General features: G+C 37.2%; 1 protein-coding gene across 2 annotated transcripts in view; it reads right to left on the reverse strand.

Moving 5' to 3' along the window:
* The window catches only part of GMPS (guanine monophosphate synthase), an 89,891-nt gene that overhangs the window by 13,902 nt on the left and 48,515 nt on the right, over nucleotides 1-27,474 (reverse strand). For both annotated transcript variants that reach the window (XR_014245278.1, XM_082394366.1), the window contains exons 6-9: nucleotides 16,351-16,544; nucleotides 15,784-15,949; nucleotides 1,651-1,802; nucleotides 378-551 (exon numbers count right to left, since the gene is read on the reverse strand). Coding sequence is in view for 1 of the 2 variants with exons in the window: in XM_082394366.1 (XP_082250492.1) it covers nucleotides 378-551; nucleotides 1,651-1,802; nucleotides 15,784-15,949; nucleotides 16,351-16,544 (686 nt within the window). In the remaining variant the exon portion in view is untranslated. The remainder of the gene's footprint in view (nucleotides 1-377; nucleotides 552-1,650; nucleotides 1,803-15,783; nucleotides 15,950-16,350; nucleotides 16,545-27,474) is intronic.

Genomic DNA, 27,474 nt, shown 5'->3' on the forward strand with positions numbered 1-27,474 from the left:
CACACATACAACAGAATACTATTCAGCTTAAAAAGGAAATCCTATCACATGCTACAATATGGATGAAACTTGAGGACTTACACTAAGTGAAATAAGCCAGTCACAAAAAAACAAATGCTGTTATGATTTCACTTATGAGGTATTTAAAGTAGTCAAATTCATTGAAACAGAAATTAGAATGGTAGGTTACCAGGGGTTAGGGAGAGGGAGAAAAGGGTAGCTGTTGCTCAACAGGTATAGAGTTTCAGTTTTGAAAAATGAAAAAGTTACAGAGATCTGTTTCACAACAATACAAATATACTTAACACTACTGAACTGTACACTTAAAAATGGTTAAGGGAGGGAGGTTTTATGCAAAAGTTCTCATAAGCTTTTACCTCCTCTCTCAACTTTCTGATAAGCTCTGTGTCGTTATGATGGGTTTTGATGAGTTCAGCTTTGCCACTTGCAACAAGGGATGCACTTTCAATTAGGTCAGGCCGTAAAGTACCTTGGGCAAGGAAAACCTCCTCTGGTTTCAGGTTCATTTCTCCAATTACTTCATTGGCAATCTATAAACAACAGGAGTAAAACAGACTTCTAAGAGATGAATTCTTCTAAAAGACAGCAAAATTTTATACTTTCAGCTAAATTTCTTAAGAGTCCTTTTGCAATATTGACCAGGACATGAAATCTACTATCCTCCAAAATAAACTCCTTTAAGAACACATGCTCATAAAAAGAAACGAAATTGAGTTATTTGCAGTGAGGTGGATGGACCTAGAGTCTGTCATACACAGTGAAGTAAGTCAGAAAGAGAAAAACAAATACTGTATGCTAACACATATATATGGAATCTAAAAAAAAAATGATTCTGATGGAACCTAGTGGCAGGACAGGAATAAAGACACACATGTAGAGAATGGACTTGAGGATGGGATGGGGGCGGGGAGGGGAAGCTGGGATGAAGTGAGAGAGTGACATGGACATATATACACTACCAAATGTAAAATAGATAGCTAGTGGGAAGCAGCCACATAGCACAGGGAGATCAGCTCGGTGTTTTGTGACCACCTAGAGGAGTGGGATAGGGAGGGTGGGAAGGAGACTTTAAGAGGGAGGGGGTATGGGGAACATATGTATACATATAGATGATTCACACTGTTATACAGCAGAAACTAACACAACATTGTAAAGCAATTATACTCCAATAAAGTTGTAAAAAAAAAAGAGACAAAATATTAGCAATAAAAATTTTAAAAAAACACATTGTCAATGTCAACCAACTATACATTAATAAAATTTTTAAAAAGTCAAAAAAACCCTCAAAACACATGCTTAATGTGATTCAAAAAGGTATACGAACATTCCCATCAAAAGCTTAAAAAAATCTAGCCACTGAAATACCCAAAGAACTAAAATCTAATATCAACTGAAAATATCTATTCTTATGCAATGAAAACAACAAACTGAAAACATAAGTACATATGTTTTTTAAAAACATAAAACAGTTTCTACTAAGTCAGTATAATAGCAATATATGGTAAAACTCTTAGCCAACAAAAGAATCAAAATTAGTCACAAAATTTGGTTATTTGGTATAATGATAAGGAAAAAAAATACTAAAACTCACATTGAAAATAGTACACATTGAGGATATTAAAAAGGTACCTTAACAAAAGTATCCCCAATGATTTTTCTTTTCTCCTCGGGACTCGTAGTCATATTTAAGGTTTTGCTAATTCTCTTTCGTGGAGTTCTGTCTTCATCTGATATTGGTAGAGTTGTTGTTCCATTGTAGAAAGAATGAGCAGCATTTATCACTGGGTAAGAGGAGAGAAGCATGTTTTAAACTAACATGATTTTTGAAAATCATAAATGATAGGTCAAACTACAAAAAGAAAACCTAGATGGATCCTCTGATCCCCCCTTAATTTGCCTACATATTCCAGAACTACCAGTAAACTATGACTGACAGAGTCCATACACAGGCACTCACTGAATCTTGTTCCATTGAGAATCCTGTGGCATTAATTCTAGGGCCGGGGACTTCCCTGGTGGTACAGTGATTAAGACACCATGCTCCCAATGCAGGGGGCCTGGGTTTTATCCCTGGTCAGGGAACTAGATTCCACATGCATGCCACAACTAAGAGTTCGCATGACACAACTAAGGAGCCAGCGAGCCGCAACTAAGGAGCCCGCCTGCTACAACTAAGACCTGGTGCAACCAAATTAATAAATAAATATTAATTATCTAGGGCCATAATATCAAAAATTATGCTAATTGCTTTCCCTCTTATTCAGTGCTTCACCACAGCAACAAGCAAAAACCCCAACAAGAAGCATAACCCCAAGGGAATCAAAGCAGTGGTACATACACGGGGATCAAAGTCCTCAGAAGTGCACACTGACCAGTCTCTTGAAAAACCGAGGTCTATAAACATATATTTAGCGATCCTTGGTTGTCTCTTTATTTTTTTTTGAATTTTAGTTTATTTTTTATACAGCAGATTCTTATTAGTTACCTATTTTATACATATTGGTGTACATAGGTCAATCCCAACCTCCCAATTCATCCCACCCCCCCACCACCACCCCCACGTTCCCTCCTTGGTGTCCATACGTTTGTTCTGTACATCTGTGTCTCCATTTCTGCCTTGCAAACCAGTTCACCTGCACCATTTTTCTAGACTCCACATACATGAGTTAATATACAATATTTCTTTTTCCTTTCTGACTTACTTCACTCTGTATGAAAGTCTCTAGGTCCATCAACGTCTCTACAAATGACCCAATTTTGTTCCATTTTATGGCTGGGTAATATTCCACTGTATATAGGTACCAAATCTTCTTTATCCATTCGTCTGCTAATGGGCATTTAGGTTGCTTCCATGACCTGGCTATTATAAATAGTGCTGCAATGAACATTGGGGTGCATGTGTCTTTTTGAATTATGGTTTTCTCTGGGTATATGCCCAGTAGTGGGATTGCTGGATCATATGGTAATGCTATTTTTAGTATTTTAAGGAGCCTCCATACTGTTCTCCATAGTGGCTGTATCAATTTACATTCCCATGAACAGTGCAAGAAGATTCCCTTTTCTCCACACCCTCTCCAGCATTTGTTTGTAGATTTTCTGATGATGCCGCCCATTCTAACTGGTGTGAGGTGATACCTCACTGTAGTTTTGATTTGCATTTCTCTAATAATTAGTGATGTTAAGCAGCTTTTCATGTGCCTCTTAGCCACCAGTATGTCTTCTTTGGAGAATGTCTATTTAGGTCTTCTGCCCATTTTTTGATTGGGTTGTTTTTTTAATATTGAGCTGCATGAGCTGTTTATATATTTTGGAGATTAATCCTTTGTCTGTTGATTCGTTTGCAAATATTTTCTCCCATTCTGAAGGTTGTCTTTTCATCTTTTTGCCTTCTTTATAGTTTCCTTTGCTGTGCAAAAGCTTTGAAGTTTCATTAGGTCCCATTTGTTTATTTTTGTTTTCATTTCCATTACTCTAGGAGGTGGGTCAAAAAAGATGTTGCTGTGATTTATGTTGAAGAGTGTTCTTCCTATGTTTTTCTCTAAGAGTTTTACAGTGTCTGGTCTTACATTTAGGTCTTTAATCTATTTTGAGTTTATTTTTGTGTATGGCGTTAGGGAGTGTTCTAATTTCATTCTTTTACATGTAGCTTTCCAGTTTTCCCATCATCATTTATTGAACAAACTGTCTTTTCTCCATTGTATATTCTTGATCCTTTCTAATAGATCAGTTGACCATCAGTGCGTGGGTTTATCTCTGGGCTTTCTATCCTGTTCCATTGATCTGTATTTCTGTTTTTAATGCCAGTACCATACTGTTTTGATGACTGTAGCTTTGCAATATACTCTGAAGTCAGGGAGTCTGATTCCTCCAGCTCCGTTTTTTCCCCACAAGATTGCTTTGGCTATTCGGGGTCTTTTGTATCTCGATACAGAGATACAGATCTTAAGATTTTTTTGTTCTAGTTCTGTAAAAAATGCCACTAGTAATCTGATAGGGATTGCACTGAATCTGTAGACTGCTTTAAGGAGTATAGTCATTTTCACAATATTTATTCTTCCAATCCAACAACATGGTATATCTCTCCATCGGTTTATATCATCTTTGATTTCTTTCATCAGTGTCTTATAACTTTCTGAGTACAGGTCTTTTTTTTTTTTCTAATTCACTTTTTTTAAAAAAAAATCTTTATTGGAGTATAATTGCTTTACAATGGTGTGTTACTTTCTGCTTTATAACAAAGTGAATCAGTTATACATATACATATGTCCCCATATCTCTTCCCTCCTGAGTCTCCCTCCCTCCCACCTTCCCTAACCCACCCCTCTAGGTGGTCACAAAGCACAGAGGTGATCTCCCTGTGCTATGCGGCTGCTTCCCACTACCTATCTATTTAATGTTTGGTAGTGTATATATGCCCATGCCACCCTCTCACTTTGTCAGAGCTTAACATTCCCCTTCCCCATACTCTCATGTCCATTCTCTAGTAGGTCTGTGTCATTATTCCTGACATGCCCCTAGGTTCTTCATGACCTCTTTTTTTTTTTTTAGATGCCATATATATGTGTTAGCATACGGTATTTGCTTTTCTCTTTCTGACTTACTTCACTCTGTATGACAGACTCTAGGTCCATCCACCTCACTACAAATAACTCAATTTCATTTCTTTTTATGGCTGAGTAATATTCCATTGTATATATATGCTACATCTTCTTTATCCATTCATCTCTTGAGGGACACTTAGGTTGCTTCCATGTCCTGGCTATTGTAAATAGAGCTGCAATGAACATTTTGATACATGACTCTTTTTGAATTATAGTTTTCTCAGGGTATATGCCCAGTAGAGGGATTGCTGGGTCGTATGGTAGTTCTATTTTTAGTTTTGAAAGGAACGTCCATACTGTTCTCCATAGTGGCTGTATCAATTTACATTCCCACCAACAGGGCAAGAGGGTTCCCTTTTCTCCACACCCTCTCCAGCATTTATTGTTTGTAGATTTTTTGATGATGGCCATTCTGACTGGTGTGAGATGATATCTCATTGTAGTTCTGATTTGCATTTCTCTAATGATCAATGGTGTTGAGCATTCTTTCATGTGTCTGTTGGCAATCTGTATATCTTCTTTGGAGAAATGTCTATTTCGGGCTTCTGTCTGGTTTTTGATTGGGCTGTTTTTTTGATATTGAGCTGCATGAGCTGCTTGTAAATTTTGGAGATTAATCCTTTGTCAGTTGCTTCATTTGCAAATATTTTCCCCCATTCTGAGGGTTGTCTTTTGGTCTTGTTTATGGTTTCCTTTGCTGTGCTAAATCTTTTAAGTTTCATTAGGTCCCATTTGTTTATTTTTGTTTTTATTTCCATTACTCTAGGAGGTGGGTCAAAAAGGATCTTGCTGTGATTTATGTCACAGAGTGTTCTACCTATGTTTTCCTCTAAGAGTTTGATAGTGTCTGGCCTTACATTTAGGTCTTTAATCCATTTTGAGTTTATTTTTGTGTATGGTGTTAGGGAGTGTTCTAATTTCATTCTTTTACATGTAGCTGTCCAGTTTTCCCAGCACCACTTATTGAAGAGGCTGTCTTTTCTCCACCATATATGCTTGCCTCCTTTATCAAACATAAGGTGACCATATGTGCATGGGTTTTATCTCTGGGCTTTCTATCCTATTCCATTGATCTATATTTCTGTTTTTGTGCCAGTACCATACTGTATGGATTACTGTAGCTTTGTAGTAGACTCTGAAGTCAGGGAGCCTAATTCCTCCAGCTCCATTTTTCTTGCTCAAGATTGCTTTGGCTATTCGGGGTCTTTTGTGTTTCCATACATATTGTGAAATTTTTTGTTCTAGTTCTGTGAAAAATGCCATTGGTAGTTTGATAGGGATTGCACTGTATCTGTAGATTGCTTTGGGTAGTAGAGTCATCTTCACAATGTTGATTCTTCCAATCCAAGAACATAGTATATCTCTCAATCTGTTTGTATCATCTTTAATTTCTTCCATCAGTGTCTTATACTTTTCTGCATACAGGTCTTTAGTCTACTTAGGTAGGTTTATTCCTAGATATTTTATTCTTTTTGTTGCAATGGTAAATGGGAGTGTTTCCTTAATTTTTCTTTCAGATTTTTCATCATTAGTGTATAGGAATGCAAGAGATTTCTGGGCATTAATTTTGTACCCTGCTACTTTACCAAATTCATTGATTAGTTCTAGTAGTTTTCTGGTAGCATCTTTAGGATTCTCTATGTATAGTATCATGTCATCTGCAAACAGTGACATCTTTACTTCTTCTTTTCTGATTTGGATTCCTTTTATTTCTTTTTCTTCTCTAATTGCTGTGGCTGAAACTTCCAAAACTATGTTGAATAATAACAGTGGTGAGAGTGGGCAACCTTGTCTTTTTCCTGATCTTACTGGAAATGGTTTCAGTTTTTCACCATTGAGGACGATGTTGGCTGTGTGTTTGTCATATATGGCCTTTATTATGTTGAGGTAAGTTTCCTCTATGCCTACTTTCTGGAGGGTTTTTATCATAAATGGGTGTTGAATTTTGTCAGAAGCTTTTTCTGCATCTATTGAGATGATCATATGGTTTTTCTCCTTCAATTTGTTAATACAGTGTAACACATTGGTTGATTTGCGTATATTGAAGATTCCTTGAATTCCTGGGATAAACCCCACTTGATCATGGTGTATGATCCTTTTAATGTGCTGTTGGATTCTGTTTGCTAGTATTTTGTTGAGAATTTTTGCATCTATGTTCAGCAGTGATATTGGCCTGTAGTTTTCTTTCTTTGTGACATCTTTGTCTGGTTTTGGTATCAGGGTGATGGTGGCCTGGTAGAATAAGTTTGGGAGTGTTCCTCACTCTGCTATATTTTTGAAAAGAGTTTGAAAAGGATAGGTGTTAGCTCGTCTCTAAATGTTTGAATAGAATTCACCTGTGAATCCATGTGGTCCTGCGCTTTTGTTTGTTGGAAGATTTTTAATCACAGTTTCAATTTCAGTGCTTGTGATTGGTCTCTTCATATTTTCTATTTCTTCCTGGTTCAGTCTTGGAAGGTTGTATCTTTCTAAGAATTGGTCCATTTCTTCCAGGTTGTCCATTTTATTGGCATAGAGTTGCTTGTAGCACTCTCCCATGATCCTTTGTATTTCTGCAGTGTCAGTTGTTACTTCTCCTTTTTCGTTTCTGATTCTATTGATTTGAATCTTGTCTCTTTTTTTCTTGATGAGTCTGGCTAATGATTTATCAATTTTGTTTATATTCTCAAAGAACCAGCTTTTAGTTTTACTGATCTTTGTTATCGTTTCCGTCATTTCTTTTTCATGTATTTCTGATCTAATCTTTATGATTTCTTTTCTTCTGCTACCTTTGGGGTTCTTTTGTTCTTCTTTCTCTAATTGCTTTAGGTGTAAAGTTAGGTTGTTTATTTGAGATGTTTCTTGCTTCTTAAGGTAGGAATGTATTGCTATAAACTTCCCTCTTAGAACTGCTTTTGCTGCATCCCATAGGTTTTGTGTCGCCATGTTTTCATTGTCATTTGTTTCTAGGCAATTTTTGCTTTCCTCTTTGATTTCTTCAGTGATCTCTTGGTTATTAAGTAGTGTATTGTTTAGCCTCCATGTGTTTGTATTTTTTACAGATTTTTCCCTGTAATTAATATCTAGTCTCATAGCATTGTGGTCCGAAAAGATACTTGATACGATTTCAATTTTCTTAAATTTACCAAGGATTGACTTGTGACCCAAGATATGATCTATCCTGGAGAATGTTTCATGAGAACTTGAGAAGAATGTGTATTCTGTTGTTTTTGGATGGAATGTCCTATAAATATTAAGTCCATCTTGTTTAATGTATCATTTAAAGCTTGTGGTTCCTTATTTATTTTCATTTTGGTTGATCTGTCCATTGGTGAAAGTGGGGTGTTAAAGTCCCCTACTATGATTGTGTTACTGTCGATTTCCTCTTTTACGGCTGTTAGCATTTGCCATTTGTATTGAGGTACTTCTATGTTGGGTGCATAAATATTTACAATTGTTATATCTTCTTCTTGGATTGATCCCTTGATCATTATGTAGTGTCCTTCTTTGTCTCTTGTAATAGTTTTTTTTAAAAGTATATTTCGTCTGATATGAGAATTGTTACTCCAGCTTTCTTTTGATTTCCATTTGCATGGAATATCTTTTTCCATCCCCTCACTTTCAGTCTGTATGTGTCCCTAGTTCTGAAGTGGGTCTCTTGTAGACAGAATATATATGGGTCTTGTTTTTGTATACATTCAGCCACTCTATGTCTTTTGATGGGAGCATTTAATCCATTTGCATTTTAGGTAATTATCGATATGTATGTTCCTATGACCATTGTCTTAATTGTTTTGGGTTTGTAATTGTAGGTCTTTTCTTTCTCTTGTGTTTCCTGCCTAGAGAAATTCCTTTAGCATTTGTTGTAAAGCTGGTTTGGTGGTGCTGAATTCTCTTAGCGTTTGCTTATCTGTAAAGGTTTTAATTTCTCCGTCAAATATGAATGAGATCCCTGCTGGGAAATCTTGGTTGTAGGATTTTCTCTTTCATCACTTTAAATATGTCCTGCCACTCCCTTCTGGCTTGCAGAGTTTCTGCTGAAAGATCAGCTGTTAACCTTATGGGGATTCCCTGGTGTGTTATTTGTTGTTTTTCCCTTGCTGCTTTTAATATTTTTTATTTGTATTTAATTTTTGATAGTAGGATTAATATGTGCCTTGGCGTGTTTCTCCTTGGATTTATCCTGTATGGGACTCTCTGTGCTTCCTGGACTTGATTAACTATTTCCTTTCCCATATTAGGGAACTTTTCAACTATAATCTCTTCAAATATTTTCTCAGTCCGTTTCTTTTTCTCTTCTTCTTCTGGGACCCCTAGAATTCGAAAGTTGGTGTGTTTAATGTTGTCCCAGAGTTCTCTGACTGTCCTCAATTCTTTTCATTCTTTTTTCTTTATTCTGCTCTGTAGCAGTTATTTCCACTATTTTATCTTCTATGTCACTTATCCGTTCTTCTGCCTCAGTTATTCTGCTATTCATCCCTTCTAGAGAATTTTAAATTTCATTTTTTGTGTTGTTCATCACTGTTTGTTTGCTCTTTAGTTCTTCTAGGTCCTTGTTAAACGTTTCTTGTATTTTCTCCATTCTATTTCCAAGATTTTTGATCATCTTTACTATCACTATTCTGAATTCTTTTTCAGGTAGACTGTATATTTGCTCTTCATTTGTTAGGTCTGGTTGGTTTTTGCCCTGCTCCTTCATCTGCTGTGTGTTTCTCTGTCTTCTCATCTTGCTTAACTTACTGCGTTTGGAGTCTCCTTTTCGCAGGCTGCAGGTTCGTACTTCCCGTTGTTTTTGGTGTCTGTCCCCAGTGGCTAAGATTGGTTCAGTGGGTTGTGTAGGCTTCCTGGTGGAGGAGACTAGTGTCTGTGTTCTGGTGGATGAGGCTGGATGTTGTCTTTCTGGTGGGCAGGTCCACATCTGGTGGTGTGTTTTGGGGTGTCTGTGGCCTTAATATGATTTTAGGCAGCCTCTCTGCTAATGGATGGGGTGTGTTCCTGTCTTACTAGTTGTTTGGCATAGGGTGCCCAGCACTGTGTCTTGCTGGTCATTGAGTGGAGCTGGGTCTTGGCGTTGAGATGGAGATCTCTGGGAGATTTTTCCTGTTTAATATTACGTGGAGCTGGGAGGTCTCTTGTGGACCAGTGTCCTGAACTTGGCTCTCCCACCTCAGTGGCACAGTCCTGACGCCTAGCTGGAGCACCAAGAGCCTGTCATCCACAAGGCTCAGAAAAAAAGGGAGAAAAGAAAGAAAGAAGAAGATAAAATAAAATAAAATAAAGTTATTAAAATAAAAAATAATTATTAAAGAAATTTTTTTAAGTAATTAAAAAAAAAAAACGGGCAGGCACAAGTCTAGGACAAATGGTAAAAGCAAAGCTATACAGACAAAATCACACACAGAACCATACACATACACACTCACAAAAAGAGAAAAAGGGAAAAAAATATATATATATCGTTGCTCCCAAAGTCCACCTCCTCAATTTGGGATGATTCCTTGTCTATTCAGGTATTCCACAGATGCAGGGTACATCAAGTTGATTGTGGAGATTTAATCCACTGCTCCTGAGGCTGTTGGGAGAAATTTCCTTTTCTCTTCTTTGTTCGCACAGCTCCTGGGGTTCAGCTTTGGATTTGGACCCGCCTCTGCGTGTAGGTCACCTGAGGGCATCTGTTCTTCACTCAGACAGGACGGGGTTAAAGAAGCAGCTGATTCGGGGGCTCTGGCTCACTCAGGCCAGGGGGAGGGAGGAGTACGGAATGCGGGGGGTGAGCCTGTGGTGTCAGAGGCCACAGGGACGTTGCAGCAGCCTGAGGCATGCCGTGTGTTCTATGAGGGAAGTTGTCCCTGGATCATGGGACCCTGGCAGTGGCGGGCTGCACAGGCTCCCAGGAGGGACGGTGTGGATAGTGACCTGTGCTTGCACACAGGATTCTTGGTGGCTGCAGCAGCAGCCTTAGCGTCTCATGCCCATCTCTGGGGTCCGCGCTCTTAGCCGCCTGAGTACAGGTCTTTCAACTCCTTAGGTAGGTTTATTCCTAGGTATTTTATTCTATTTGTTGTAAATAGTGAATGGAATTCTTTCCTTAATTTCTCTTTCTAATCTTTTGTTGTTAGTGTACAGGAATGCAAGAGGTTTCGGTACATTAATTTTGTATCCTGCAACTTTACCAAATTCATTGATTAGCTCTGGTAGTCTTCTGGTGGCATCTTTAGGATTTTCTATGTATAAGTATCATGTCATCTGCAGTGACAGTTTTACTTCTTCTTTTCCAGTTTGTATCTTTTTATTTTTTTTCTCTGATTGCCATGGCTAGGACTTCCAAAACTATGTTGAATAATAGCGGCGACAGTGGACATCCTTGCCTTGTTCCTGATCTTAGAGAAAATGCTTTCATTTTTTCACCATTGAGAATGATGTTTGCTGTGGGTTTGTCGTATATGGCCTTTATTATGTTCAGATAGGTTCCCTCTATGCCCACTTTCTGGACAGTTTTTATTTTTAGCAAAAATGCTGTTGAATTTTGTCAAAAGCTTTTTCTGCATCTATTGAGATGATCATATGGTTTTTATTCTTCAGTTTGTTACCATAGTGTATCACATTTATTGATTTGTGTATATTGAAGAATCCTTGCAACGCTGGGATAAATCCCACTTCATCATGGTTTATGATCCTTTTAATGCGTCGTCAGAGTCTGTTTGCTAGTATTTTGTTGAGGATTTCGGCATGTATATTCATCAGTGATAGTGGTCTGTAATTTTCTTTTTTTGTAGTGTATTTGTCTGGTTTTGGTATCTGGTGATGGAGGCCGCGTAGAATGATTTTGGGAGTGTTCCTTCCTCTCAAGTTTTTTGGAAGAGTCTGAGAAGGATGGGTGTTAGCTCTTCTCTAAATGCTTGAGAGAATTCACCTGTGAAGCCAACTGGTCCTGGACTTTTCTTTGCAGGAAGATTTTTAATCACAGTTTCAATTTCATTACTTGTGATTGGATTGTTCATATTTTCTATTTCTTCCTGGTTCAGTCTTGGAAGGTTATACCTTTCTAAGAAGTTGTCCATTTCTTCCAGGTTGTCCATTTTATTGGCACAGAGTTGCTTGTAGCAGTGTCTTAGGATGCTTTGTATTTCTGCGGTGTCTGTTGTAACATTACCTTTTTCATTGCTAATTTTATTGATTTGAGTCCTCTCCCTCTTTTTCTTGATGAGTCTGGCTAAAGGCTGATCAATTTTATCTTCTCAAAGAACCAGCTTTTAGTTTTATTGATCTTTGTTAGCATTCCCCCTTTTTTATTTCATTTATTTCTGATCTGAAAATGATTTCTTTCCTTCTACTAACTGGGTTTTGTTTGTTCTTCTTTCTCTAGTTCCTTTAGGTGTAAGGTTAGATTGTTTATTTGAGATTTTTCTTGTTTCCTGAGATAGGATTGTATTGCTATAAACTTCCCTCTTAGAACTGCTTTCGCTGCATCCCATAGGTTTTGGATTGTCGTGTTTTTGTTGGTATTTGTCTCTAGGTATTTTCTGATTTCCTCTTTGATTTCTTCAGTGATGTCTTGGTTATTTAGTAACTTATTGTTTAGCCTCCATGTGTTTGTGTTTTTTAACATTTTTTTCCCTGTAATTGACTTCTATTCTCATAGCACTGTGGTAGGAAAAGATGCTTGATATGATTTCAATTTTCTTAAATTTACCAAGGCTTGATTTGTGACCCAAGATGTGATCTAACCTGGAGAATGTTCTGTGTGCACTTGAGAAGAAAGTGTAATCTGCTGTTTTTGGATGGAATGTCCTATAAATATCACTTAACTCGTTTAAAGCTTGTTTCCTTATTAACTTTCTGTCTGGATGATCTGTCCATTGCTGTAATGAGGTGTTAAAGTCTCCCACTATTACTGTGTTACTGTCGATTTCCTCTTTTACAGCTGTTAGCATTTGCCTTATGTATTGAGGTGCTCCTATGCTGGGTGAATATATATTTAAAATTGTTATATCCTCTTGGATTGATCCCTTGATCATTATATGGTGAACTTCCTTGTCTCTTGCAACATTCTTTATTTTACAGTCTATTTTATCTGATATGAGTATTGCTATCCAGCTTTCCTTTGGTTTCCATTTACATGGAGTATCTTTTTCCATCCCCTCACTTTCAATCTGTTTGTGTCCGTAGGTCTGAAGTGGGTCTCTTGTAGACAGCATATATATGGGTCTTGCTTCTGTGTCCATTCATCGAGCCTGTGTCTTTTGGTTGGAGCATTTAATCCATTCACGTTTAAGGTAATTATCAATATGTATGTTCCTATTAACATTTTCTTAATTGTTTTGGGTTTGTTTTTGTAGGTCCTTTTCTTCTCTTATGTTTCCCACTTAGAGAAGTTCCTTTAGCATTTGTTGTAGAGCTGGTTTGGTGGTGCTGAATTCTCTTAGCTTTTGCTTGTCTGTAAAGCTTTTGATTTCTCTGTCGAATCTGAATGAGGTCCTTGCTGGCTAGAGTAATCTTGATTGTAGGTTCTTCCCTTTCATCACTTTAAATATATCCTGCCACTCCCTTCTGGCTTGTAGAGTTTCTGCTGAGAAATCAGCTGTTAACCTTATGGGAGTTCCCTTGTTCTTTGTCATTTTTCCCTTGTTGCTTTTAATAATATTTCTGTCTTTAATTTTTGTCAATTTGCTTACTATGTGTCTCGGCGTGTTTCTCCTTGGGTTTATCCTTCCTGGGACTCTCTGCGCTTCCTGGACTTGGGTGGCATTTTCCTATCCCATGTTAGGGAAATTTTTGATTATAATCTCTTCAAATATTTTCTCGGGTCCTTTATCTCTCTGTTCTCCTTCTGGGACCCCTATAATGTGAATGTTGGTGCATTTAATGTTGTCCCAGATGTCTCTTAGGCTGTCTTCATTTCTTTCCATTCTTTTTTCTTTATTCGGTTCCACGGCAGTGAATTCCACCATTCTGTCTTCCAGGTCACTTATCTGTTCTTCAGACTCAGTTATTCTGCTATTGTTTCCTTCTAGTGTATTTTTCATTTCAGTTATTGTATTGTTTATCTGTTCGTTCTTCAATTCTTCTAGGTGTTTGTTCTTTAATTCTTCTAGGTCTTAGTTAAACATTTCTTGGATCTTCTCGACCTTTGCCTCCATTCTTTTTCCGAGGTCCTGGATCATCTTCACTATCGTTATTCTGAATTCTTTTTTTGGAAGGTTCCCTATCTTCACTTCATTTAATTGTTTTTCTGGGGTTTTATCTTGTTCCTTCATCTGGTACATAATTCTCTACCTTTTCATTTTGTCTGTCTTTCTGTGAAGGTGGGTTTTGTTCAACAGGTTGCAGGATTGTAGTTCTTCTACCTTCTGCTGTCTCTCCAAACCCCACACTCCAGAGGCCCCCCTTTGGCCGTGCTGCCTCTCCCCTTCCGCAGAGGTCCTAAGCAGAGTCCCCGCCCCATTCTTGAATATCGCCCTGCCTAGGCCCTGCCCCGAAGGTCTTTTCTGGCTGCATGTGTCCTGAGCCTAGGCCCCGCCTCCCACTCAAACGTCACCCCTGGCTGTCCTTTTAAAGAGCAAAGAATTAAAAAAACTAGGATCTTTATTTGGTAGTAAGGCTGAACAATTGGTGGGCTTCACTATAAGATGCCAAGGCACCTGGCTACTTCACTGGAGGACATCAGTCAATTTGTAGGTCTTTCTCTTAAGCTGGTCAATTACCCAGAGAAGACACCTCCGATTTCCTGCTTATCAGCATTGTGATAGTTTGAATAGAGGAAGTGGCAAGGGGGAGGGAGATACAATTCAGTACATAAGATTTTTACTTAATCTTACTTCCACCCTCAGCTATGCCTGGTATTGATATGCCCAAGACCAAAATCTCTCTTGTTTTGCCTAGAGTCTCTAGAGAATAAATCCACAGTCTTCTGATGAGGAGGGATAGCAGCAGTGTGTTCCTGTTTTAAGGAAAAAGGATCTGCTTCTCAGATTTTTAACCAATCCATTTTAGGCTAACCCAGTGAACCAGGCCCCATAGGGGAGCCAATGTTTCCAACTCCTGAGCCTACACATAAGTCTTCTGTTTTGTTGCCTTCCTTCCCTCACCCCACACTCCAACGTTTTGGAGTCCTCTATTCTACTATGTCAGTTAACAAGGACAGATGCAGATTTCTGTGGGGCTGAAACTTAAACAATTTGGATGCCCCCTTCAAGAAAAAGAATAACAAATCAGGCATTTTCTAAATCACAAGTTAATACTAGCACGGCTAACATAAACTATCAACTATACACAGAAACACTGCAAATCACAAATATAGCACCAAAGCCGGACTAAATGTATCCCCAACTCAATGTTTTCTTAGAGCAATCCCAAAATGCCTGCAGCCACTAAAAAACCACCCAAAAGAGAGCAAGTTAGAGTGGAAAGAAAAAGTAATCTAACTTAACTGCAAATTATTAAAATATCTTACTTGCAAATTGCATAAAAATTGTAACTATGAGAAGACACTACTAGGGTTCTTCCCCAGATTTTGGAAAAGGCTTGGCTAGTGAGCAGTCCTGAAATTTAAGCTTCATTAGCTTAACAAAATCTGCATAATCCATCTGCTTTTCACTTTCCAACATTTTGTTGAAACCATCAGACTGCTATTACCTCCTCCCTATTCCTCATCTTTCTGGCATTATACATGTTTTATGACTGTACTGTTATTTTAGTGACGTTTCCAAAGGAGAAAGAAATAGACTCATCTTTACTTCGTGTTTAACTACAACTCTTCATTTTATACTCAACCTTTTGGCATCAATTCCAGTTAAATCAATAATATGTAGTTTATATCATTAAACTACTGACTTAATTTCACTATAGCTATTGCTTACATCTTGTTTTTTTAAAGTATAAAAGATATCCACAAACGTAAAAGCAGTTAAGGCCTAAGAAGATGAACAAAAAGAACAGAATGGTAGCTGGAAAATGGTAACTTACTGATGTATATATAACATTAGGAGTAATCAAGTTTCCAAATTTATACTGTGACCCCTCTTGAACCAAAAGTAATTACAAGGTAAAAATAAAAAACATTTTCAACCATCAGCTTAGTGGGAAAACTGTACTTGGTTAAGGCAATGTGCTCACTTAATCATACGTTAGACTTGATTAAACAAGTTCTGACACGTAAATTAACTTTTCTGGAGTTCAATACCTTTGACTTGAATTCCAAGCTTTTTGAGGGCCTCTTCAACAGACTGACTTTCTCGTTTTCTCATAAAGCCATTATCAATGTGCACAGCAATGACTTGCTCTTGGTTCAAAGCACGATTCAACAAAGCTGTACAAACTGTTGAGTCTACTCCACCACTGAGCAAAACCTACAGGGTGAAATGAAAAGTCAAACTGAGTAGAATAAGGAAAAAGAAGATAAAAGTTATCAGCTTAAATTACTACCTAAAAACACTGTTTGGGGAATGCCCTGCGGTCCAGTGGTAAGGACTCCATGCTCACTGCCAAGGACCCAGGTTCAATCCCTGGTCGGGGAACTAAAATCCCACAAGCTGTGCAGCACAGCCAAAAAAACAAAACAAAGCAAAAACAAAAACAACCACTGTCTTTACGAAAGGTATGTATGGTAACTGAAAGAGCACTCTGAAACAGTGCAACTCAAAAGCACATGATCACCCAGTCAAAATTTAAGGGCTATGCTGAGTAAGCCAACTCTGAGTTCTAATATCACTGACATAAATTTATAGACTTTCAGATGTAAATTGCTTACCAAAACTTTTGATGTGCCGACTCTCTCTTTGATCTCTCGAATGCACTCAAGTTCTCTGTTCTGCACAGTGAAGGTCCCACTGCACCCAGCTATGTCGAAGAGGAAATTTTTCAGTATTACTTTCCCATTTTCTGTAAGGCCAACTTCAGGGTGGAACTGGACTCCATATAATTTTTTAGATTCATTTGCTATACCTTTATAGAGAAAATAATCATAAATTAAAAATTTTTCCTATTGAAAAGACTCAACCAGAACCCACAGTAATTCCTCACAACTTCTTCCTCCATAAATGTGGAAACTGATACAAATTAGTGGATTTTTAGCTATGGAGAAAAAAAATACAAATAAAAACTACATTGCCATGGTGCAGCTTTATAAAGGTCTTTCCTTATACAGCAATTAATGAACTACATGACCTTGAAATAAGTCCTACAGAGATAATTCTCAGTACCCTCACTTCTCTACCTAGGTCACTGCAATTGTCTTGTCTATTTAATGCAGTGATAACTCAATTTTAGATCTCGGTCCCATATGCCTTCACATGCAATGTGCAGGTACCAATTTTCTATATTAGAATATCCTCATACATTAAACCTATCAGAATATTCTAAGTGTTTCTTTCTTGGGTGCTATTAACCAAATATAACTTCATTGACTTGATTAATGTGTTTCTGACACTTTATCATCTATAAAGCAGCAGATGTTAGGTTAGATGTTTTACATAGACATGTACTTCCCCATATCTATGGCTCTGAGATATTATTCCAGGGTTTCAACATCTGACAATCAGTGTGATATAATATATCACACTGACAAAATGAAAGATAAAAATATGGTCATCTCAATAGATACAGAAAAAGCAATAGATAAAATTCAACATCATACGTGATAAAAACTCTCAATAAACTGGGTAGAGAAGGAATGTACCTCAACATAATAAAGGCCATATACAACAAGTCCACAATTAACATACTCAGTGGTGAAAAGCTTTTCTTCTAAGATCAGGAACAAAACAAGAATTCAACAAAGTATTGGACGTCCTAGCCAGACCAGTCAGGCCAGAAAAAAGAAATAAAATCATCCATATTGAAAACGAAAGAGTAAAACTGCCTATATTTGCAGATGCCACAACACTGTCTCTAGGAAGCCCTAGAGATTCTACCAAAATGCTGTTAGAACTAATAAATTATTTCAGCAAGCTTGCAGAAAAGAAAATCAACCTACAGAAATCAATTGTGTGTGTACCAACAACAAACTATCAGCAGCAGAAATTAAGAAAACATTGCCATCAACAAAATCAAAAAGAATAAAACACTTAGGAATAAATTTAACCAAAAAGGTGAAAGATCTGTACACTGAACATTGTAAGACCTTGATGAAAGAAACTGAGGAAGGAAAAAATAAAAAGATATTCCATGTTCATGGATTAGAAGAATTACTACTACTAAAATGTCAATTCTCACCAAAGTAATCTACAGACTGAATTCAATCTCTATCAAAAGTGGCAAAGTAGAAAAGTGGTGACCTAGGAACTGGGGTATGAGGGGAATAGGGAGAGGTTGGTTAAAGGGTACAAATTCTTGGGTTTAAGATGAATAAGGTCTGAGGATCTAATGTATAATACGGTGACTACAGCTGATAGCAAATTTCAGTGATCCAAGACAGTGTTAAGAGAGTAGAAATTAAATGTTCTCACCAAAAAAAAGTAAATGCATTTGACCCTTGAACAATGCAAGGCTTAGGGTTACCTACCCTTTGTGCAGTCAAAAATCTGCATATAACTTTACAGTCAGCCCTCTGGATCTGCAATTCCACATCCACAGTTTCAACCAACCACAGATCACATAATACTGAAGGACACATTTAGCGAAAAAAATCCACGTATAAGTTGACCCACACAGTTCAAAACCGTGTTTTTCAAGGATCAACTGTATGTGAGGTGATGGATGGGTTAATTAACTTAGTGGGGAAAAATCCTTTCACAATGTATATCAAATCATCACATTGTACCCTTTAAATATTTTACAATTTTGTCAATTATACCTCAATAAAGCTGGAAAAGTTAAATTTTAAAAACAGTTGGGAGAAAAAAACCCACCAACCTAAAATTCTGTGCCCTGAGAAATTACACTTCAAAAATGCAGGAAAAATAAAAAACTTTCTCAAACGAACAAAAATTGAGGCCGTTTGTTGCCAGGAGACTACCTTGCAAGAAATATTAAAAGAAGTTCTTTAGGAAGATTGGTTCAAGATGGCGGAGTAGAAGGACGTGCACTCACTCCCTCTTGCAAGAGCACTGGAATCACAGCTAACTGCTGAACAATAATTGACAGGAAGACACTGGAACTCATCAAAAAAGATACCCCACATCCAAAGACAAAGGAGAAGCCACAATGAGACGGTAGGAGGGGTGTAATCACAATAAAAGCAAATCCCATAACTGCAGGGTGGGTGACTCACAAACTGGAGAACAATTATACCACAGAAGTCCACCCACTGGAGTGAAGGTACTGAGCCACACATCAGGCTTCCCAACCTGGGGGTCCGGCAACAGGAGGAGGAATTCCTAGAGAATCAGACTTTGAAGGCTAGCGTGATTTGACTGCAGGACTTCGACAGGACTGGGGGAAACAAGAGACTCCACTCTTGTAGGGCACACACTAAGTAGTGTGTGTGTCGGGATCCGGGGAAGGAGGAGTGACCCATAGGAGACTGAACCAGACCTACCTACTAGTGTTGGAGGGTCTCCTGCAGAGGTGGGGGGTGGCTGTGTCTCACCATAGGGACAAGGACACTGACAACAGAAGTTCTGGGAAGTACTCCTTGGCTTGAGCCCTCCCAGAGTCTGCCATTAGCCCCACTGAAGAGCTGGGTGGGCTCCAGTGCTGGGTACCTCAGGCCAAAAAACCAACAGGAGGGAACCCAGACCCACTCATCAACAGACAAGAAGATTAACGTTTTACTGAGCTCTGCCAGGCAGAGCAACACAGAGCTCTACCCAACACCAGTCTGTCCCATCAGGAAGCTTGCACAAGACACTTAGATAGCCTCATCCACCAGAGGGCAGACAGCAGAAGCAAGAAGAACTACAATTCTGCAGCCTCTGGAAGGAAAACCACATTCACAGAAAGACAGACAAGATGAAAAGGCAGAGGACTTTGTACCAGATGAAGGAACAACATAAAACCCCAGAAAAATAACTAGATGCAGACAGGCAACCTTCCAAAAAAAGAATTCAGAATAATGATAGTGAAGATGATCCAGGACTTCGGAAAAAGAATGGAGGCAAAGATTGAGAAGATGCAAGAAATGTATAACAAAGACCTAGAAGAATTAAAGAACAAACACCTAGAAGAATAAAAGAACAAAGAAAGAGAGATGAAGAATACAACAACGGAAATGAAAAATAAACTAGAAGGAAACAACAGCAGAATAACAGAGGTTGAAGAACAGATAAGTGACCTGGAAGAGAGAATGGTGGAATTGACTGCCGCAGAACAGAATAAAAAAAAAAGAATGAAAGGAAATGAAGACAGCCTAAGAGACCTCTGGGACAACATTAAACACAACAACATTCGCATTACAGGGGTCCCAGAAGGAGAACAAAGAAAGGACCCGAGAAAATATTTGAAGTGATTATAGTTGAAAGCTTCCCTAACATGGGAAAGGATATAGCCATCCAAATCCAGGAAGAGCAGAGAGTCCCAGGCAGGATAAACCCAAGGAGAAACACGCCTAGACACATAATCAATTTGACAAAAATTAAAGACAAGGAAAAATTATTGAAAGCAACAAGGGAAAAACGACAAAGAACATACAAGGGAACTCCCATAAGGTTAACAGCTGATTTCTCAGCAGAAACTCTACAAGCCAGAAGGGAGTGGCATGATATACTTAAAGTGATGAAAGGGAAGAACCTACAACCAAGATTACTCTAGCCAGCAAGGATCTCATTCAGATTTGACAGAGAAATCAAAAGCTTTACAGACAAGCAAAAGCTAAGAGAATTCAGCATCACCAAACCAGCTCTACAACAAATGCTAAAGGAACTTCTCTAAGTGGGAAACATAAGAGAAGAAAAGGACCTACAAAAACAAACCCAAAACAATTAAGAAAATGTTAATAGGAACATACATATCGATAATTACCTTAAATGTGAATGGATTAAATGCTCCAACCAAAAGACACAGGCTCAATGAATGGATACAAGAGCAAGACCCATATATATACTCTCTACAAGAGACTCACATCAGACCTACAGACGCAAACAGACTGAAAGTGAGGAGATGGAAAAAGATATTCCATGCAAATCAAAAGAAAGCAGGAGTAGCAATACTCGTATCACATAAAATAGACTTTAAAATAAAGAATGTTACAAGAGACAAGGAAGGATGATCAAGGGGGGATCAATCCAAGAAGAAAATATAACAATTATAAATATATATGCACCCAACACAGGCGCACCCCAATATGTAAGGTAACTGCTAACAGCTATAAAAGAAGAAATCAACAGTAACACAATAATAGTGGGGGACTTTAACACCTTACTTACACCAATGGACATATCATCCAGACAGAAAATTAATAAGGAAACACAAGCTTTAAATGACACAATAGACGAGATAGAGTTAATTGATATTTATAGGACATTCCATCCAAAAACAGCAGATTACACTTTCTTCTCATTTGCACACGGAACATTCTCCAGGATAGATCACATCTTGGGTCACAAATCAAGCCTCAGTAAATTTAAGAAAATTGAAATCATATCAACATCTTTTCCAACCACAAAGCTATGAGAGTAGAAATGAATTACAGGGAAAAAAAAAACATAAAAAACACAAACACATGGAGGCTAAACAATAAGTTACTAAATAACCAAGAGATCACTTAAGAAATCAAAGAGGAAATCAGAAAATACCTAGAGACAAGTGACAACGAAAACACGATGATCCAAAACCTATGGGATGCAGCAAAAGCAGTGCTAAGAGGGAAATTTATAGCAATACATACCTACCTCAAGAAACAAGAAAAATCTCAAATAAACAATCTAACCTTACACCTAAAGGAACTAGAGAAAGGAGAACAAACAAAACCCAAAGTTAGTAAAAGGAAAGAAATCATAAAGATCAGAGCAGAAATAAATGAAATAGAAACAGAAAACAATAGCAAGATCAATAAAACTAAAAGCTGGTTCTTTAAGAAGATAAACAAAATTGATAAAACATTGGCCAGACTCATCAACAGGGAGAGGACTCAAATCAATAAAATTATAAATGAAAAAGGAGAAGTTACAACAGACAACGCAGAAATACAAAGCATCCTAAGAGACTACTACAAGCAATTCCATGCCAATAAAATGGACAACCTGGAAGAAATGGACAAATTCTTAGAAAGATATAACCTTCCAAGACTGAACCAGGAAGAAATAGAAAATATGAACAGACCAATCACAAGGAATGAAATTGAAACTGTGATTAAAAATCTTCCAGCAAAGAAAAGTCCAGGACCAGATGGCTTCACAGGTGAACCCTATGAAACATTTAGAGAAGAGCTAACACCCATCCTTCTCAAACGCTTCCAAAAAATTGCAGAGGAAGGAAAACTCCCAAACTCATTCTATGAGGCCACCATCACCCTGATACCAAAATCAGAAAAAGATACTAGCAAAAAAGAAAATTACAGACCAATATCACTGATGAATATACATGCAAAAATCCTCAACAAAATACTAGCAAACAGAATCCAGCAACACATTAAAAGGATCATACACCACGATCAAGTGGGATTTATCCCAGGGATGCAAGGATTCTTCAACAATATATGCAAATCAATCAATGTGATACACCATATTAACAAATTGAAGAATAAAAACCATATGATCATTTCAATAGACGCAGAAAAAGCTTTTGACAAAATTCAACACCCATTTACAATAAAAACTCTCCAGAAAGTAGGCATAGAGGGAACCTACCTGAACATAATAAAAGCCATATATGACAAACCCACAGCAAACATCATTCTCAATGGTGAAAAACTGAAAGCATTTCCTCTAAGATCAGGAACAAGACAAGGATATCCACTCTCGCCACTATTATTCAACATAGTTTTGGAAGTCCTAGCCACGGCAATCAGAGAAGAAAAAGAAATAAAAGGAATACAAATTGGAAAAGAAGAAGTAAAACTGTCACTGTTTGCAGATGACATACTATACATAGAGAATCCTAAAGATGCCAGCAGATAACTACTAGAGCTAATGAATGAAACTGGTACAGTTGCAGGATGCAAAATTAATGCACAGAAATTCCTTGCATTCCTATAAACTAACAACAAAAGATCAGAAAGAGAAATTAAAGAAACAATCCCATTCACCACTGCAACAAATAGAATAAAATACCTAGGAATAAACCTGCCTAAGGAGTTAAAAGACCTGTACTCTGAAAACTATAAGACACTGATGAAAGAAATCAAAGATGACACAAACAGATGCAGAGATATACCATGTTCTTGGATTGAAAGAATCAATATTGTGAAAAGGACTGTACTACCCAAGGCAATCTATAGGTTCAATGCAATCCCTATCAAATTACCAGTGGCATTTTTTTTACAGAACTAGAACAAAAAAAACTTAAAATTCGGAGACACAAAAGACCCCAAATAGCCAAAGCAGTTTTGCGGGAAAAAAACGGAGCTGGAGGAATCAGACTCCCTGACTTCAGACTATACTACAAAGCTACAGTAATCAAGACAATATGGTACTGGCACAAAAACAGAAATAAAGATCAATGGAACAGGATAGAAAACCCAGAGATAAACCCACGCATATATGGTCACCTTATCTTTGATAAAGGAGGCAAGAATATACAGTGGAGAAAAGACAGCCTCTTCAATAAGTGGTGCTGGGAAAACAGGACAGCTACATGTAAAAGAATGAAATTAGAACACTCCATAACTCTGTACACAAAAATAAACTCAAAATGGATTAGAGGCCTAAATGTAAGGCCAGACACTATAACACTCTTAGAGGAAAACATAAGAAGAACACTTTTTGACATAAATCACAGCAACCTCTTTTTTGACCCACCTCCTAGAGTAATGGAAATAAAAACAAAAATAAACAAACGGGACCTAATGAAACTTAAAAGCTTTTGCACAACAAAGGAAACTATAAACAAGACAAAAAGGCAATCTTCAGAATGGGAGAAAATATTTGCAAACGAATCAATGGACAAAGGATTAATCTCCAAAATATATAAACAGCTCATGCACCTCAACAGTAAAAAAAACAAACAATCCAATCAAAAAAAGGGCAGAAGACCTAAATAGACATTTCTCCAAAGAAGACATACAGATGGCCAAGAGGCTCATGAAAAGCTGCTCAACACCACTAATTATTAGAGAAATGCAAATCAAAACTACAATGAGGTATCACCTCACACCAGTTAGAATGGGCATCATCAGAAAATGGACCAACAAATGCTGGAGAGGGTGTGGAGAAAAGGGATCCGTCTTGCACTGTTGGTGGGAATGTAAACTGATACAGCCACTACGGAGAACAGTATGGAGGTTCCTTAAAAACTAAAAATAGAACTACCGTATGACCCAGCAATCCCACTACTGGCCACATACCCAGAGAAAACCGTAATTCAAAAAGACACATGCACCTCAATGTTCACTGCAGCACTATTTACAATAGCCAGGTCATGGAAGCAACCTAAATACCTATCGACAGACAAATGGATAAAGAAGATGTGGTACATATATATACAATGGAATATTACTCAGCCATAATAAGGAACGAAATTGGGTCATTTGTAGAGATGTAGATGGATGTAGAGACTGTCATACAGAGTGAAGTAAGTCAGAAAGAGAAAAACAAGTATCGTATAATAATGCATATATGTGGAACCTAGAAAAATGGTACAGAGGAATCGGTTTGCAGGGCAGCAATAGAGGCACAGATGTAGAGAACCAACGTATTGACACCACGGGGGGAAAGTGGTGGGGGGGGGGGAGATGAATAGGGAGATTGGGATTGACATGTATACACTAATATGTATAAAATAGATAACTAATAAGAACCTGCTGTATAAAAAAGATAAATAAAATAAAATTCAAAAATTAAAAAAAAAAGTTCTTTAGAGAGAAGGAAAATGATAAAGATCAGAAACTTGGATCTACATAAAAAAGAGCACCAGAGAAGGAATAAATAAAGGTAAAATTAAAACTTTCTTCTTCCTAATTGATCTAATAGATAACTTTATTCAGAATAATAGCAACAGTGATACAATTATGTATGCTTATAGATAGATATGCTTATTCATGCTTACTTGTTAAGTGAAATGAATTGACAGCAATGTACAAGGGATGAGAGAAAAGAATTAGGTTTATTTTGTTATTATAAGGTACACTACTTGTGAAGTGGTACAGTGTTATTTCAAAGAGAATTTGGGTTAGTTGTAAATGTATATTGTAAAATCTAGGGCAACTTTTTCTAAAAAAAGTAAAAAAAGAAATAGAACTGATATGCAGAAAAGAGAAAATGAGATCACATAAAATGCTCAATTAAAATCACAAAAGGGAGAAAAAGAATAGAAGACAAAAATACGAGCAAAGAACAAGGACAACAAATAGAAAACAGTAACAGATATAGTAGATATTAATCCAACACTATCAATAATCACTTTAAACTCCAATAGTCTAAATGCATCAATTAAAAGACAGAGGTTGTCATAGTGGATCAAGAAGAAAACCTAACTATATATGTTGTCTACAAGAAATCCACTTTAAATATAAAGACACAGATCAAAAGTAAATGGATAGAGAATGATATATCATGATAACACTAATTATAAGATAGCATGGGTAAATACATTAATGTCAAACAGAGAAGACTTCAGCCAAGAAAAGTTATCAGGGATAAAGAGGGGCATATATATAATGATAAAGAGGTTCATTCCTAAAGAAGACATAATAATCCTTAATGCATGTGCACCTAACAGGAAAGCATCAAAATAGATGAGGCAAAAACTGATATAATTATAGGGAGAAATACATGAATCAACTACTGCAGTTAAGATACTTCAACATCCTTCTGTCAGAAATAGAGCCAATTACTGTAATCCATCACATCAATAGGCTAAAGAAGAAAAATTATATGATCATATCAATAGATGCAGAAAAAGCATATGAAATAGATCCAAACACCCACTCATGATTAAAACTCTCAGGAGACTAGAAATAGAGGGGGACATCAATTTGATAAAGACTATCTTCTACAGCCTACAGCTAATATCATACCTAACCATGAGAAACTCAAAACTTTCCCACTAAGATCAGGAACAAAGTAAGGATGTTCCCTCTCACCATTGCTTTTCAAAATCATAATAAAAGTCCTAGCTGATGCCATAGGACAAGAAAAGGAAATAGAACTAATAAATGATTACAACAAAGTTGCTGGATACAAGGTTAACACACAAGAGTTCATTGCTTTCCCATATACCAGCAATGAACAAGTGGAATTTAAATTAAAAATACAATTAACATTAGCACGCCCCCCCCAAATGAAATACTTTGGTATAAATCTAACAAAATATGTATAAGATCTACATGAGAACCCAATCACTCCTAAGCACTTCTACCTCTACCACCCGGTTCCTTACGCAGTCTCCTTTCCTGATTACTACGATAGATTTCTAGCTGGTCTCTGCTTCTACATTTAATGGTCTCTTTTCTCCTCACTGTAGCCAGGGTAATCCTGAAATCAGATTGTGTCTCTCTCTCCTTTGTTCAAAACTCCACCTCACTATGAGTAAAGCCAACATTTTCACAATGGCCTCAAAGGTCCTGGTGTTCTGGTTCCCAACAACCTCTCTGACCTCATCTTCTACCACACACTCCATGCTTACTCTGCTGTAACCATGTGGCTTCCTTGCTGTTCCTTAAACAAGGTCCCATCCCAGGAACTCTGTACTGCTATTTACTCTTTCCCCAAATACCCAAAAGGGTCAGCACTTACTTCCTCCATGTCTAATATCATCTAATAGGAACACCATCTCCATCTCTGAATAACCCATCTAAAACAGTAACAGTCCTAACCACACATTCCACAACACTCTTCTCTTCTATTTATTTTTTCAGTGCATTTAAACGGGTCCAACACCCGACTTATTTTGTATTTATCTGTGTTCTGTCTGTCCCACACCTCCCCCATCTCTGCCCTCACCAACTATAACATTAAACAGAGGTTTTGTCCACTTTGTTCATTGGCACCTAGAACTGTGCCTGGCACATGTGGGTACTCAGATATTTGTTGAATGAATTAAAATACATAAGCTCATCTACCACTATTGATCTCGTATACAAAATAAAAACCTGTCAATATAAAAACCATTCCTGATAATTCCTATGCTAATACATTAATCTGTTAAGTAACTGCAGGTAGAATACTCAATTCAATTTATCCATTACAAATTTTTTTCAACTTTTTAGGTGTAGCATATCAAACAAGAACTTTATTGATAACCCCACTTTTTTCTTTTGCAGATATCCAGGATTACCAGTGATTATTTACATTACAATTATTCAAGTAAGCAAGTAAAAAAAAAAAAAAACACAAACTGCCAGAAATTAACTCCTCTTCCTCAAAAAAAACAGAGAACAAAAAATGGTTTAGAGCATGCACTGGCAAACTTCCTACAAAGGGTTAGATAGTATAAACTTTAAGCTTGGTGGGACACATACATATAGTCCCTGTTGTTTATTATAACCCTTTAATAATGTAAAAATCATTCTTAGTTCCTAAACATACAAAAACAGGCTACAGGCTGGATTTGACCCACAGGTAATAGTCTGCCAACCCTGGTTCAGAGAAATGCCCTGAATGCTTAGTCTGGTGTTTTATAGCATCCAAGATACATGCCTATATATACCTAAGAAAAGCATAAAAAAAGGACAATTATGAATACAGCATGCTGGACAGGTAAATAGTTCTCAGATTTTTCCTGAGTTGTAATAGCTGTATTTTATGTCTGAAAAACATATTAGAATAAATATTTTTAAAAGTATTTCAGAGCAAACTAGTAAGTGACTTCTAGATAATCCTTCTACTATTAAATACCCTTC

The sequence above is a fragment of the Balaenoptera borealis genome, assembly GCF_965194805.1.
Source record: "Balaenoptera borealis genome assembly, chromosome: 5".
In the NCBI taxonomy this organism is placed as follows: domain Eukaryota; kingdom Metazoa; phylum Chordata; class Mammalia; order Artiodactyla; family Balaenopteridae; genus Balaenoptera; species Balaenoptera borealis.